A 14,638-nucleotide genomic window follows, 5' to 3' on the forward strand; every position below is an offset into this window, starting at 1 on the left:
TCTCAAGAAGAAAAGGTTGTTTTGTAAGAGGTTCCTGTGTATTTGAACTGTATATGTGCACTTATGTATTTTTGTATGGCATATGTTAAGCATTGATTTTAGTGATTCTGACCAAAAAAGGCCATGTGACATATTAGGACTATTTCTCTAAATTACTGTACAATATCATAAGGGAAATAGTTTGTATATGTTGTCACCCTAATGTATTATGATCTCTTTGATTTATTTGTGTAGTGAAAAGACATTTAGAAGGGAACATCCAAGAAATGTCACGAGCCAACAGCTTCACTGATGACATTGACCTTATAACAGAAGAGTCACCACTGCCAGCTGTATCTGATGTGGCACAGTAAGTGGAACAGTAGCTTTCAGTAGCTTTTTAATTGATAATAAAGCACATTTGTTTTTGCGTCGTATTATTGTATTTGTCCCTGAATAAAAGGAGTATTCTTTGACAGCACTTTAAGTGATTATGAGTTTAGGTAACTGTATGTGAATGTTTCTATAATATGCTTAGCTTTAAGAATATTGGAAGTAGTCAGACGTTTGCAAAGAGAAGAATTGTTGTACAATGGGTGGCTTACTGTCTTGGTGTCTTTTTTTTTATTTTTATTTTTTTTATTTTTTAAAGCAGATAACAGTTCCTCATGCTGTGTTTCACAGAGAGGCTTATGCTTTGTAGAATTCTGAAGTGCTCCTAGTATGTTTAATCTATAAATTGATTGGAAACATGAATTAAATACTTATGCATAAATACAACCTGAAAATGTAAAGTCTACGTTATGTGTAATATTGTAAGGAAATTATGTTGGAAAAATACGCAAATTGAATTATTGAGGAGATACTGATAGTTTCTGGATTGACCAGAACAGAACGTCCCCATTACCAGTAAGTTTGCTGTGATAGTTGAGTGAACTTCTAGGTTGCTTGTCTCAGATCAGGGAAAGGCTTATTGCACTGTTTCTTGAAATAAGTATGTTAGTAAATGCATGCAGAACACCTGTTTGTGTTTTGATGGGATCTCGAGTAACCTTGATGGTTTTTTTTTTCTGTGCAATATACAGAGGATAGAGATACAAGGGGATAGAGAATCTGGAGTATTTCAAATGTGAAGTGGAGCAATATAGCAAGGCCTGGATGGACCAATGCATCTAGATATCATTTTCAGGCTTTATCTTATATGCAGAAACTGATGCAAACAATGCTGGTGAATAGAACTTGTGTTGGCCATAATGTATGCCCTGAAGACATAGTAAAGCTGATGCAGCTTTGTGAAGATCTAATTATTGTTCAGATGTTATACTAATGTTGATTTAAAAACTTGCCAGAGTTAACACTTGCAAAAGAGCATGGAAATGTCACTGGGAAAACCTTCCAGTAAATGCTTGAATATAAAATTATTTTTTAAATATTAATATAAGCTTTTATTGAGTTCTTTCAGATAGAATGTTGGAAAAGATCTGCCCCTCTAGTGGGAGATAAAATCTTGTGTCAGACTCATGCATATGTTCCACCTATTACTGGGCTAACAAATTGAAGGATACTCTGCTGCTGGAAAATGTTAATGTTATTTTAGTTCAAAGTTGCCCAAAAGAAAAATAAGAAATAAATGTACAATATGTTTGTCAATCTAACAAAAAAACCGCAGCGTATTAAAATTAGTAAAAAGCGCAGGTCAAAGAATGTTATGCACTAAATTCGCCGACTTGTTCATTTGATTCTTACTATATGATAGGAAAATGAAACATTTACAAGAAAAATGGAATTGGAATTCAGAGCAGTGTGTGGGGCAAGACAGAGTGATTAAAGACATTTGCAAGCACTTTATAAGAGAACCAGTACGTGTTGTGAACTGTTATTTTGACTTCAGACCACTAAGTTAAAGGTGCTGAATTTGTTTTGAAAACAGAGGTCAGCAGGGTTTAGCCATGGAGTTGGTGGAAGATTCTTGAGGATATTGTAAAAAAACAGTTAAGTCATTTGGGTGATTTCATGTCCAAAGGAAAATTTTTAAGGCTTTATGAATCAAAAAAAAAAAAAAAGTTTGAAAACAGCAGAAAAAAAACACCTCTGGAAAACAAAATTTTAAAGTATATATTTATGTTCTTATGCCATCAAGACAGGATCAAGAACATCCGCAATGACAGAGGAAATTGTTTTGCATGGAAATGGCATTACATTCTATTGCTGTCTACTGTTAATTCGTAGCGGTAGCTCTGGTATTCAGAAAAGGGTAGTCTACGGATTTAAGAGAGAAAAGTTTCACACTATTAATTCTATTTTTTTTTTTTCAGTTTTTATCCATTTGAATTTCCTACTGCAACTATCCACTGAGGACTAGATTATCTGATTTATTTATTTTTTAAGCTATTCCATATTAGTTCCACAGGATGGACATATGGTGAAAGCTTTCTTCACCAGAAGTGAGCAAAGTTTGCTTTATGGCATGCTTGTCATCAGGCTAATATTCAGTAGATTTATTTCCAATCTGAGAAAGGCTGAAGGGCTTTTCCCTCAGAAATAAGCTGTTTAGGAGCAGAATGCCAGAACAATTAATGCAGCTTGCTTCCAGGGGAACTTAGATGTAAAGAAAGCATTGAAATTTGTATTTCCTGGAGAACAGAAGAAAGGTTGTAAAACTGTTAGAATTTTTGTGGTTTTATTTTGTTATTATTTTAATGATATCTGCATAAGTTTCTTTACTCCCAGCAACTAAGATGTCAGGTATGGGAGGTGACCTGATGATAGAGGGTTCCTTAAATTTGTTTGACACCTGTAATGCTCCTAGAGATCCTGGCTGGAACACAGGACTGTGCTTGCTAGTTATGGTACAACATCAGGACTCCAGTCTCATGTTCTCTGACCTCCTGTGCAAATGTAGTGGGTTAAACCAACTGCATTTTACTATATGTGAGAGACAGTCTTAGGTTCACAGGACAGAAATGAGGGCAAATGAAATGGGGTAAGCTGTTTATAAGTGTTGCTCTTAATGAGTACGTTTTGACAGTGTTGGCTACGGATTAATATAATACTTCTCTGAGATACAAAAGTGTGTTTGAAGTCTAGTAGGAAAGCACTGAGGATGAGGGGTAGAAATGTCATGAACTGATTACCAGGATTTGTGACAACTCTTTTCAGGGGTCCCAGTACTATCCCAGCTATGTTGGAGGATATTTTAGGGAATAAATATTGTTGCTTGTCTTCAGACAAAAATAATTATTGACAGCAGTATTCAAGACAAATTTGAAAGCAATGTTGCTCCAATGTGATTGCTTTTTGCATTTTTTTTTTCTTCATATGATTACTTTCAGTGCAGGTAACTTATAGTGATTATATGTCTGTTAAATCTATGGTAATTATACTGTGTTTTTATGCATGATATCCTGGTGCTTGTAATTTCACAACATGGTATTTTGGTCTAAATCAGAGAATTATGAATTGTTGCATTCAAATTATGCATTTTAAAGTCAGCTCACTGCAAGCAAAGATTTTTGCATTTGGAAAGAAACATAATCTCCTGCTTAGTACAAAAAAAATTGGTTGTATTATGTGTTATTCTGTACAGTGCATCTTGCAAACTGCTTACATTTCTAGCTCATGTTAGAGTTAGAATGTATTTCTCTTTTTTGTTTATTTTGTGTAAAATAAGGAAAGGAATAGTAGAAAGCTAACCAAATATATGAAAGAAAATACATAAATATATGTAGTATTTTCAAGTAATGTGTTTCAGAGTTTAAAGTAATATACTGTCAATTAATTAATTCCTTTTCATGTGAATGTCATAAAAATATAAACAGAATGAGCCTGCAAATAAATATTGGTACATTAATGATTATTAAATTCTAAGAGTCATTACATATTAAATATGTATAAATTTCAACTTCCGAATATCCATAATGAACTTTAAGCATATAGAAAAACATGTCAAAAGTTACAGATACACAGATACAGATGCAGATCCAGATATAAATATATCTAAAAAAGGAAGCCAAATTACCATTTCATGTAGTTTCGTACTTCTAAAATCAAACATGCTAGTTTTTACCTTTATCATTGGTAATTTTAGTTTATATGTCTGTAATTCTATATAGTATTTTGCTGAAACAAAATTGCATTAAATTAAGAGGGGTCCTGATTAATAAAAATGTATCATCTAATTTCTCATTTATATTGTGAACTTTATTGAAGAAGCACAGAACACAAGTGTTTTTTTTTTTTTAAAAAAAAAAACAAAACACAAATCTGTCATTTCTAAAACATTAAGATAATATGTATTAACTCTGTATTTTCCAAATATGCACTTACCTCCTACTTGAGTATTAGGTATACTTAGTGTGCTTATTTGTCTTGTCTTTTAGCAGAAGTATAAGCAGGTAAGTCATCACGTGTGCAAGCTTTCTGAATCAGCATGGCTTTTGCTTTGCACTTAGTTATATTATACCTAAAATAGCGTGCCTTGGAATTCGTAATGGAGGAATATATATATTTTTTCCTATTAAAAGCTCCACTTTATTCTAACCATGTAAACAAGCAGGATAAAACAGTTATTTTGTTTTCTCATGTAGACATTGTTTCATGCTCTGGAATGATGGAATGCGGCTTTTTTTTTTTTTTTTATTCCCTCCTTTGGAATGGTTTATGTGATAGAAGTGCTTTGAGCTCATTCAAGAATAACATGCATTTGATTGTCAGCAAGACAAATTCAAATCCTAGAGTCACAATGCAGTCAGTGAATTAGGCAAAAATTCTTCCAATAGTAGAATTCAGCCAAAGGCGTATATGCAGTGAATCTTCTCAGTTTGCAAAGTATGTGAAAGTATGGCTTTCACACAACAGTTACTGACAGTATGCTGCAATGATGACAATTTCACATGAGATACTTCTTTGTGAGGTCAAGCTGCCAAATGGTGAAGTTTTCCTTGCCTTCAAACAAGCGTCTAAGTTACAAAATAAATCTCACTGTATACATTTATTTCAAAACCTGTAACATTTTTTTATTATTTTCTAAGCTGATATTTTGATTATTAAACATGAAATATCAAGTCTACAACTGTATTTTTAATGCATGTGCATTAGTCTCACAGTAACTTGTTTTTCAGGCTGGTTGGAAAATGGTGATACCACCATTTGAGAATGCATCTTAAGTGAAAGCAAAGCAATTCACTTGGTTGCGGTACTGCCCAGGTTTAAGCAGCTAATACAGCCAGTACTGGAATTCTCATGATAGTGACCTGTGCAAGCTTAGCGAAGGTGTGCTGTCCTGCTGGAAGATGGGAAGTGTCAATAAAATTAAAATGAAATAGCAAACTTAAGAATAGAGCTCAATTATGAGATGTCTTTTGTATAAGTCCATTTGCTTTGAATGGTTCACATGATGTTTTAGTTTCCAGTGATCTGGGCAAAAATGTGGGAAAACACAAAATTTCCTGAGCCAGGGAATGAAACTATCATATTTAATATATGTGGTTATCTGAAGTTCTTGCTGAAGATTTCTGGCCCAGGTTCTTCGGTAAAATCCTCATGTAATTGTTGACCTGAGTGGAGCTATATTGATTTATACTGGCTGTTTCTGTGTTGTACAAAGTGGAAATCAAAATGATATTGCTAGATATGAACATATTTATTTAATCATAAATGCTGTCAGATTTGTTTATTTTTATTTTGTTGATGAGTAGTAGATTCTTCTGTTTTTAACAAGTTCTTAAGCTACCTTATTGCCTATAATATACTTCGCCACTCAATTTTTCATTCTCTGTTGAGCAGTTAGAAGATGACTCTATCAGTGCACGGAGTCACTACAAAATAATGTTCTGTCTGTGCTTCAAATGTAGGAAAAAATATATATATATATTTAACTTACTACAGCACACTTGTTTGGTCTTTATGTTTCTAAATTAAATTCCACATTAGAAAAGGTTTTGAGGTCTAAATCTTGTGAATGTTATTTATGGAGCTGAAAAATTAATTTTTATCACTTTGCTTTTTCTTGCTAACCTTGGCACTTTCCTTATATCACCTGATTATTTTGGCAGAAGTTGTAAAATCAATTCAAAAATGAATCCTTCTTCCATCTTGACTCAGCATAATGTATGGTGCTGCTTCTTTCTCTGTGACATTATATCTTGAGGCCTCTATTTCTTCCTAATTTCCTATTATGTGTACATGCACGTGACAAAGACAGAGGGCCTAGTATAGAATTAGGCCTGTTTGTAAAAATGGTATACATGGCAAATTCCTGTACCATTGTAGCGGGTTACTTACTAATGAAGAAGGCAAGAGAGAGTTCCAAATGGCACTAAACAAGTGGCAAACTGTGATTTCTGTTTAAGTTTCTTATCCGTTTTTGGCAGGACTTTTGTCTTTTTTACCTGTCTGATGCAGCCCATCTTGTGTATCACAAGGTCTTTGAGGAAAGAGCTGATAATACTGAGCTCTGTAAAGTGAGTAAACTGTAAGATTGCTAATTCTTGATTTGTGTCTACAAGCACCAAAAATGCAAATTAAACCTATCATTCATGAGTTTGGTATGTGACAAAGGAAAGAAAGGAGGAAAAAAATACATCAGAGTGAGAGCAGAGACAAACCCTAGTGGATTTCTAGTCCTTCCTAGTTTGAACATTTAAGGGCAGCCACTTAAGCGGTCATTTAAACAAACCCCAGTTCAAACCAGAAGTTAAATAGCAGAGATGTGTTTTACCAGGGTCAAGCAACACATTCTTTGGGGATGGATATGTTGCTTGATAGACAACGAAATCATCAACTACAAGTCCTGTAGATCTGTACTAACAGGTCCTTTTGCAGAATCAGAACTCCTTGAGGAAGAAGTAGGAACAGTAGAGGCTAAAATAATGGGCCCAAGTGAGCAGCTTGCTGAGATCCTGTGAAAGCTGCAACAGACATTTGTATAAACAGAATACAGCATAACATGTAAGTAGATCTTGGAAGGGAGAGCGCAGCCTACTACTGTAAATTACCTCAGATTAAGAGGCATGCAGCTATAAGGCTGCAGCCTGTGGCAATTCAGAGTTCATTTGGCTGAGAAGGAACCCTCCCCAGGACAGAACTAACTGTGACACAAAACACCACTGCTTCCAACATAAGGCCTGTAGGGTGACTTAGGACATGAAACCTTAATGTGGAAGTTGTTGAGGCATCATCTTGCATACGTTTTGGAGTCTTCTGTTTGTACCTTTTTGTTTTCCTTGGTACATGTTTGTCTTTACAAAGGAATAAATTCTGTTGGCCCTTGACTCTGCATTTCAATCTATAGTAAACTAGAGGCAGGGACTATTAACTTGTGCATTCTACTACTAACTGGAGTTGTCACATGCAGGAAATCCAGTGTTTGTTGATTATTCAAGACTGAAAGGAGATTCTGGAACAAAAGGAGCAAAGGTTCTGCCACCATAAGAGACATGGTATGCTTTACTAAGGAGCAATGGATACCTTTTGTTGAGTCTGGGAGAGCATCCACTATATGTGATTCATTTTTTTGCTATTGTTGTTACTAAGATGAAGTTTTGCAAATGATATTTGTCTCTTTCTGGACTCTCCTTTGCTGTACTGGAACTTTGCAAGAGTGAAGGAGAGCAGTGAACATAACTTTCTCAGCCTTGAATTTTTTTTGCCTCCATCTGGTCTTCATGTTATGCAGATTGTGATGACAACAACTATTGACCATGAAAATATTTTCTGTGATGCACACCAGAGTTAACCTTCCAGCAGGAAAGAGAATTTGGCCAATGGACTATATTGAAAGATTACACCAAGCTGGTCCCAGATAGCACAGTCTCAGGAAAAATATACACAGCGCCAGTTTTAACAGCAGACATCCTGTTTTTGTTTTTCAGAGTTCTGTGGTTTAAAGCTGTGGTGTTTAAAGCTCTTCATGCTGTAAGGAAAAGCAAAAGTTACAAATTCTATATGTCAGCATGGTTAAGCAACTGTGGTTGAGTATGCATTTTGTAGCTCACTAAGGTCACGTAAAGGTAAATGTCAGTTGGTCTCTTTTAGCAGAAAGCAGTGTAATGCTGCAGTTCAGCAGTCATCACGTCAGCTCTCTTGGGAGGAAACCTTTAGAAGGTGAGGTCCTCATACAATGACCATCATCAGTGGTAATTGCCATCAGCTGAACAGCTGTAGTAATAACTCTTCAGCTGGAACAGGCTGCCAGGGAAGTGATAGCTACACCTGTTCCCCACGGGAAAGTGGGGTCTTAATTACTTTTGATGAATTGAGAGTGAGACCAACAGTTGCTATTCTTTGTGAGGCCCTGTAAATAACAGAGTCAAATCACATTAGGGAACGGTGGGTTTAATACAATACTAGCCAAAATAATTCTATGCAAAAGCTTAAAAAGTGTTTATGTACTTTTGCTATGTTCTTATGAATCAATCTGTATGTAATCTGGCTGTAAACATGGTTCACTGTCTCAGTTAGAAGTCTTGAAATGATGTGACAGAAGCATAAATAAAGATCTGAAAGTGGAAGTGATCAGATATCCACGGTTCCCCACCTTCCCCCCTCCCCTTATTTTCTTTTATTTTAATTTTAAGCTCGTAGAATGAAAAACAGCTTTTAGATTGTATGCAAGAGATTTTATCCGCCAAATGATTAGCAGAACAAACCAACTTCAAAATGTGGTTATTGCACAATCAAAGGAAGTGGGAAGAGAAAGAGGAAATGGTTGATTGCCAAAAACTATAGAAGAACCCTGAAGAGGGGTGGAAAAGATAAGTCTTAGATAAGGCAATGCTTGCAAAGCCTTAAGCCCCGCAGTGTAGCACTCCATTCAAATAGGGAAAACTGAGACTCCAAGGAGAATGATTTTGTTTCAGGATTGCTGAATCCTGATACAAAAGGAGACAAAATAGGCAAATGAATCTTCACTGAGGAACAGAACCTTCTGTGAGGACTGAGGATTAACTGAGGGCAAAGAAGGTACTCTTTCATCTGTGCTTGTGTTTGCTCTGGGTTACCTGGAAGAACAGAGCACGAAGTTGCTCCCCGCTTCACCAGAAGAGGGATCTATGGGGATGAGGGGGCACTTCGCACTTTTTTTCAATGGAGTGGAAAATACCACTTCTGTTTGTAATTCATGGAGATATAGTCAAAGGAAGGTGCTCCATACTTAGTCTTGGCATTTAGATTTTCTCCCTAAAAGCAAATTCAGGAACAGTGGTTTGTTTGTTTATTCTAGTGGAAGTGATCGATTTATCATAAGATTGACATATAGGAAAAATGAATGGCTTTCTCCATTGCCCACTGACAGAAATTTTATACAAAGTGAATGGAACAAGCTATAAAACTTATGATAGGTTTTAAAGCTTACATTAGAAGTGCTCAAATAAAAAGGTGCTGTACGTACCTTTATAAGTTATTGATCAGTACTTGAAAAGAAAAGTGTTTTGTCCATCTTTCAGCTTTATTTCAGTCTTCCAGTAGTTCTCTCCATGAAGGTTTTTATCAGGGACTAAGAATATTTTCTGGTTGGTCTTTGGCTCTGGTTGAAAATCCCCCTGTGAATAACTCTTGACACAAAGCACATTTCAAGTCTTACTGAGTTCTTAGTTTATTTGTGCAAATACCATTTAGCTTTGTGCTTTTATCACAACTTCCTTATATAGTTGTAACTTTCAGTGTAACTACAGAAACAGTTCACATTATCAGCAACAAATCTATTTACACAGTACTATCAAATCTAGTAATGATAGTAATATTGTGTAGGATAACTGAATCTACTAAAAGGTATTGTTATAAAGCTGTTATTACTGAGATAGAATGGAACAGCTAGGGTACTTAATCATCAACTGGATCCATTGTGCTGCTTGTTGTCCTTTTGTAAATGTTCATTGATTATCTTAAAATATTGCTTCATTTTTGAAAGTGTGATTGGGCACTTTTAATATCGTATAAATATTACTTTTATTGTTACGGAGAAAGTTGTGAAGCAATAGTGGCTATCAACTAGCTACTAAAGGGAATGGTTTTATAAGGGGTAAAATCACCCAAAAGAAGCTGGTTGGCTAAATGTCAGCAGCAAGCTCAATCAGAGTGCATGCTATTCCTGGATTTGTTATGGTTTGCCTACTTTCACCACAGTTACATTTCAACCATATTTTTGAAACTGAGATGAACTGAAGGGGAAAGATGAAAAATTTGTACGTGGGCAATCCACAGTAACAACAAAGATAGGGCATTTATATCTTGTTTCCAGCTCCCTTATTGCGCGATTGACGCTTACCAATCCTCCTTCTCAGGTACATCTAATATAGGTAGTAGTGATGCAACTAGTTGCACTGCATTATTAATTACTTCAAAGAGAAATTTGGATGGTGGTCTGACATTTCTGAACTGGAAAAGATAGAATAATTACATTTCAGTTGACAGTAGTAATTACTAATCTGGTTGTACGCTTCTTACCATTTTAAAGCCTGATGTTAAGTTACACTCTTTAGTACTTCCTATTTTTGTATAATTGTTTTTAAATTTCAACTTTCTAAAAAGGCTGTTTGAGGATCTATTTCGACCTCAAAGCATTTTATTAGCAAGTAATATGAAAGAAAGGCTGGCATTAGTATAAATTTACTCCATTATGTAGGTTTCTCAGGAACTGATCCTGTTTTTGTTGTTGGTTTGGCTTTTGTTTTTTGCCTGAAGGGTAACTTTTCAGACTTACTTTTAAGTGCGGATATTTGGCCAGTGGAGGGCACTGTACTATAGCACAATGAGAGACAGAAACCCATTTCTTTCTGAAATACGATTTATCACTTCAACAAACTTAATTACGAACTTAATTTATAAGTGTCTGAATTTCTCCAGTGTTTAGCTGGCAAGTTGCCATGCTAAGGAAAAATGCTAGATGCACTTGAACATCAGTTTAATGAGAAACTTAACCAACCTCCAAAGACTGAATTTGGTATTGTGGTTATACTTTCTGGAAAACAAACTAGTGTAACAGCCCACTGAAGGTTGTCAAAATATAACTAAGTGCATGTATCATGTAAGCCTCTGCAACCAACGGTTCCAATCTGATGGAAAAGTCTGAAGTGAAAAAGTTGTTTTGGTAACAAAAGCTATAAAAAAAAAAAAAGTGTTGCATATCATTAAATTCTTCATAAGTTTTCTAATCACAGGATTTTACAGTCAGGATAGAATTTTTCATGCAGGGTGTCATATGATCCTGAGATACATAGTTGAGAATTTCTGTCTTGTGAAAAAAATAAGTTGCAAAGGATGTATTTTTTTTTTTTTTTTTGAATAAAAGACTCATGTTTGATATACTCAAATTATTAATGTCAATCTCAGTAGCAGGGTAGAGAATGGAAATAATGCAACTGATTCATTTGTCTAATGTTTTTGAAAAGGATGTGAAGAGGAAGACTGGGCTCACAGTCTTTGTTGTCATGTTTTGTCTGTATGAATGAGGATAAAGTTGGTAAAGGGAGGAATCATTTTCTAAAGGTTTTGTTTATGCTTCATAATATGTTGAGGTTTTCAGTTAAAGATTCATATTACACTGCACATTGTTATGCTCATAGAGTTGCATGATACTTGACAGTAGGTAACTGCATTTATAGGTATCTGTGGTGAAAGGTTGAAGTGTAACATTGAGTATGTCCTCTTGTAAGGATGACCCTGTACAACCCTTCCTACCAGATCACTTCAGGTTCTTATTGTTAGAGAAAATGAAGTAGTTCCAAACAACACATACTTCTTTCTCTTTCCCCTCACCTTCCCCTCAGTCCCAACCTCCGCCCACCCCCACAACAAAAGATGGAAAAAACATGATGTTTGCAATGTACAGAGAAGTGTGGCTTTGTTGTTTACCATGGTGTAATAAGAAATTAATGAGCATGTATTCTCTTTTGACTTTGCTTTTATGGTTTTGTAACAGTTTCAACTTCAATGGTTTTTATGAGACCAAGTTTTACATTTACATGCACATATCTGTTGCATTCATTGTGTCTTTTTACATGTATGTAAAGTACGTTGAAGGAAAGAAAAAGCACAGTGACGGTACTTCAGGATGTCTGCAGCTAAACTGCATACATCATTCCTGATGTGGTCTAGCACCATCCACAAGCCACGTTGCACCATATGTTTTCTATTGGCAGCATTCAACAGAAAAATGTTTTAGACATTGTACACGCCAGTTATCCTTCCTTCTTCTTTCTGCAGTGGCTTCCCTGTGCTACGCCTGTGATAGAAAGCATGGCTATCAGCAGCTATAAAATCAAAAGCGCAACCATTCTGGTGGGTCTATAAGCAATTAGAGGGAAAGTGCAGAAGAACTTGAAGGAATGAGAACATGATTTGCTTTCATAGGAGTTCAGGTTGTGGCCATGAAGGGGAGGGCTGGGGTGAAAAACTGTGATACTAACTAAGGCAGAGTGTATAAATTTTACCTTACTGATATCTGAGTGCTATACTGCTATCCTTCTGAGCATTGTGTTGACAGCACACCCTTGCAAGCCAGAATAGTGACTTCCATTTGGAAGAGTAGCATTTCATCCCCATAGCCTACTTTCTTAAGAAGTGATGTTGACTGTTTAACAATATGTTGCTCCTACAGAAATAATTTCTGGGGCAGTATCAGCCAGAGAAAGATGCAGAAATTTGAAACGAAGATTAAGGGAGCTCAGTGTTGTTAATTAATTGGTTGTGATAAGTGGATTAGAGGAAGAAGAGAGAAAGGAGAGACAACTTTATTACAGATGTGGAGAACAGTTGTATAGTGAGGAAATGCTATTTTTCTGTATTTCAGAATTGATTAACAATATCATGAAAATAAAATTTATTATTGCTATTCTATTTTAGAGTTTGTTTTGAAAGTTTTAAAATTTAAATGGCATAATTTGGCTATGGTGTTTCATAGTGGATATGAAACCAAGAAAGTTCAGAGTTTGATTTATTTCTATCTAGAAAACAGGTAGACTGTCCAATTACCTGATGATAAATGAATGAAGATTTTTGCTGTGTTTTTTTTTTAAGTGTTAATTTGATATTTACCATGCGGAGCTGCAATCGTATTTGCTAACCTCCAGACAATCTTATTCTGGAACTACTAGAAAAGCCCTTTCCTTGTTGAAATATGAACAATTGTTCATTAAGTTCAAATGTTTTTCATACACTACCTTTTCTACTACAACATAATATACAACAGAGCAAGATGGATGCCTAATTTCAATGTGTTAAATTGGAGTTCAGATGATACTATTGAGTGATTGAAATTTCTTACATGAGATGGAATTCCGTCTGCAAATCATTTGTGAAAGGTTCAAAGTCACATTTCTTTTAATTGTTTGAATTATATATCTTTCAAAATCTCTTCTGTGTTTTCCTAGATTTCAAAGAAAAATGTTACGAGGAAAAGTAAGTTCTTCAAAAATAAATAAAGAAATTGCTGTATACATGCTGAACACTGCAAGACTACTGGTCATTCAGCTGCAGTAAAAGTACAAATATTTATCTCCCTCATTGCATTTTCAGCTAAGTGCAAATTTATATATTTTCCCATGAGCAGACATCTTATAATAAAACTATCTTATTTATTAAAGAGTTCACAAAAACAAAGTATCAGTTTGGGAGGTTTTCTTCCATCAGGTATGGCTATTTTTATTTTTTCGGGGGGGGGGGGGGGGGGGGGAGGGGGAAACTCTTCCCAAATTGAAGGAATGTATTCTAGGCCTGATGTTTCACTTATTTCTAAAACTGTCATACTTTGTTTTTCATAGTGATAATGTTTTGTGGAACATTTAAAGCAATAACTGAAAGCTTGTTGCCAAATCAACACAGGATTTAGGTTAAATACTTCTTACCTCTATTTCTGTGCCTGGGAAGTAATACACATAGTTGTAGATGAAATTGCGTTGCAACTAGTGTACAGCCATGTTTAACCCTTTAAATAGAGCTGGTTTGTAAAAACTAATAGATAAAATTACTACTCCAGTCATTTGACTTCTGTGTTAACCTCACTGCTTGGAAACTTTTATTTTAAAAAGTTACTTTAAGAAAATGTAAGTGATAGAAATTCTTTGGAACCCCATGGTTTCTCATGAATTTTTTAACTCTGACACTTTCACAGCTGTGCACGTAAAATCTTTCCTTTATATAGGCAAAACTCGATTAACTCTAAATGGGACAATGAAAGTAACTTTTCAGGTTGGATACACTTAAATAGATGCCAAACAAATACCAGTGCCGGTTGCTTGTCTGTTTCTTTCTTTCAGTGCGCTGTAATTTGGAGAAGTAATTATATTCTCACTTATTCAGATTAAACCCCCTATCTCCAGGGCTTTTTTTTCCCCATCACCCAGCAATGCTTTTAGATGTTATCGCTATGTTCTCCAAAAACTTTGCCGTAATTGCGTAGCTGTTTGTTTGTATTGCTGAGACAATTTATCTCTGGTCTCTGGGTCAAAATGAATGTATCAGACCATTACAGTACAAAATGCTTAGTATGTGGGCACTGAAGCTTACAGTCATTGCACGCTATATTGAGTTCTGTTCCTCTCATTTCACATGACTGTTTTGCTTCTAGCATGTTGTAATGGCATTTTTTCATAAGTTACTGATACTTATCTCCCCTGGTTTGCATTAGTTAGTGCCTACACCCAAAGTCTAGCAAGAATAGATA

The 14,638-nt window shown here is 35.3% G+C and overlaps 1 protein-coding gene and 1 long non-coding RNA gene across 16 annotated transcripts in view; one reads left to right on the forward strand and one right to left on the reverse strand.

The window, feature by feature from the left end:
* LOC101792090 (potassium voltage-gated channel subfamily KQT member 1) overlaps positions 1 to 14,638 on the forward strand; it is a 524,294-nt gene that overhangs the window by 106,863 nt on the left and 402,793 nt on the right. For 7 of the 15 annotated variants that reach the window (XM_038173117.2, XM_038173124.2, XM_072040785.1 and 4 more), the window contains one exon: positions 235 to 349. In XM_038173117.2, the coding sequence (XP_038029045.1) occupies positions 235 to 349 (115 nt within the window). Of the gene's footprint in view, positions 1 to 234; positions 350 to 1,064; positions 4,060 to 4,358; positions 4,374 to 14,638 lie in introns of those variants that run through there. The other 8 variants (XM_038173114.2, XM_038173122.2, XM_038173118.2 and 5 more) reach the window with 3 other exon arrangements.
* On the reverse strand, positions 7,425 to 8,101 carry LOC110353117 (uncharacterized). The gene is made up of 2 exons (XR_002403182.4): positions 7,974 to 8,101; positions 7,425 to 7,891 (listed from the first exon to the last, which is right to left on the reverse strand). It is a non-coding gene; the product is annotated as an uncharacterized lncRNA (long non-coding RNA).

Source organism: Anas platyrhynchos, chromosome 1 (genome assembly GCF_047663525.1).
Source record: "Anas platyrhynchos isolate ZD024472 breed Pekin duck chromosome 1, IASCAAS_PekinDuck_T2T, whole genome shotgun sequence".
NCBI lineage: Eukaryota > Metazoa > Chordata > Aves > Anseriformes > Anatidae > Anas > Anas platyrhynchos.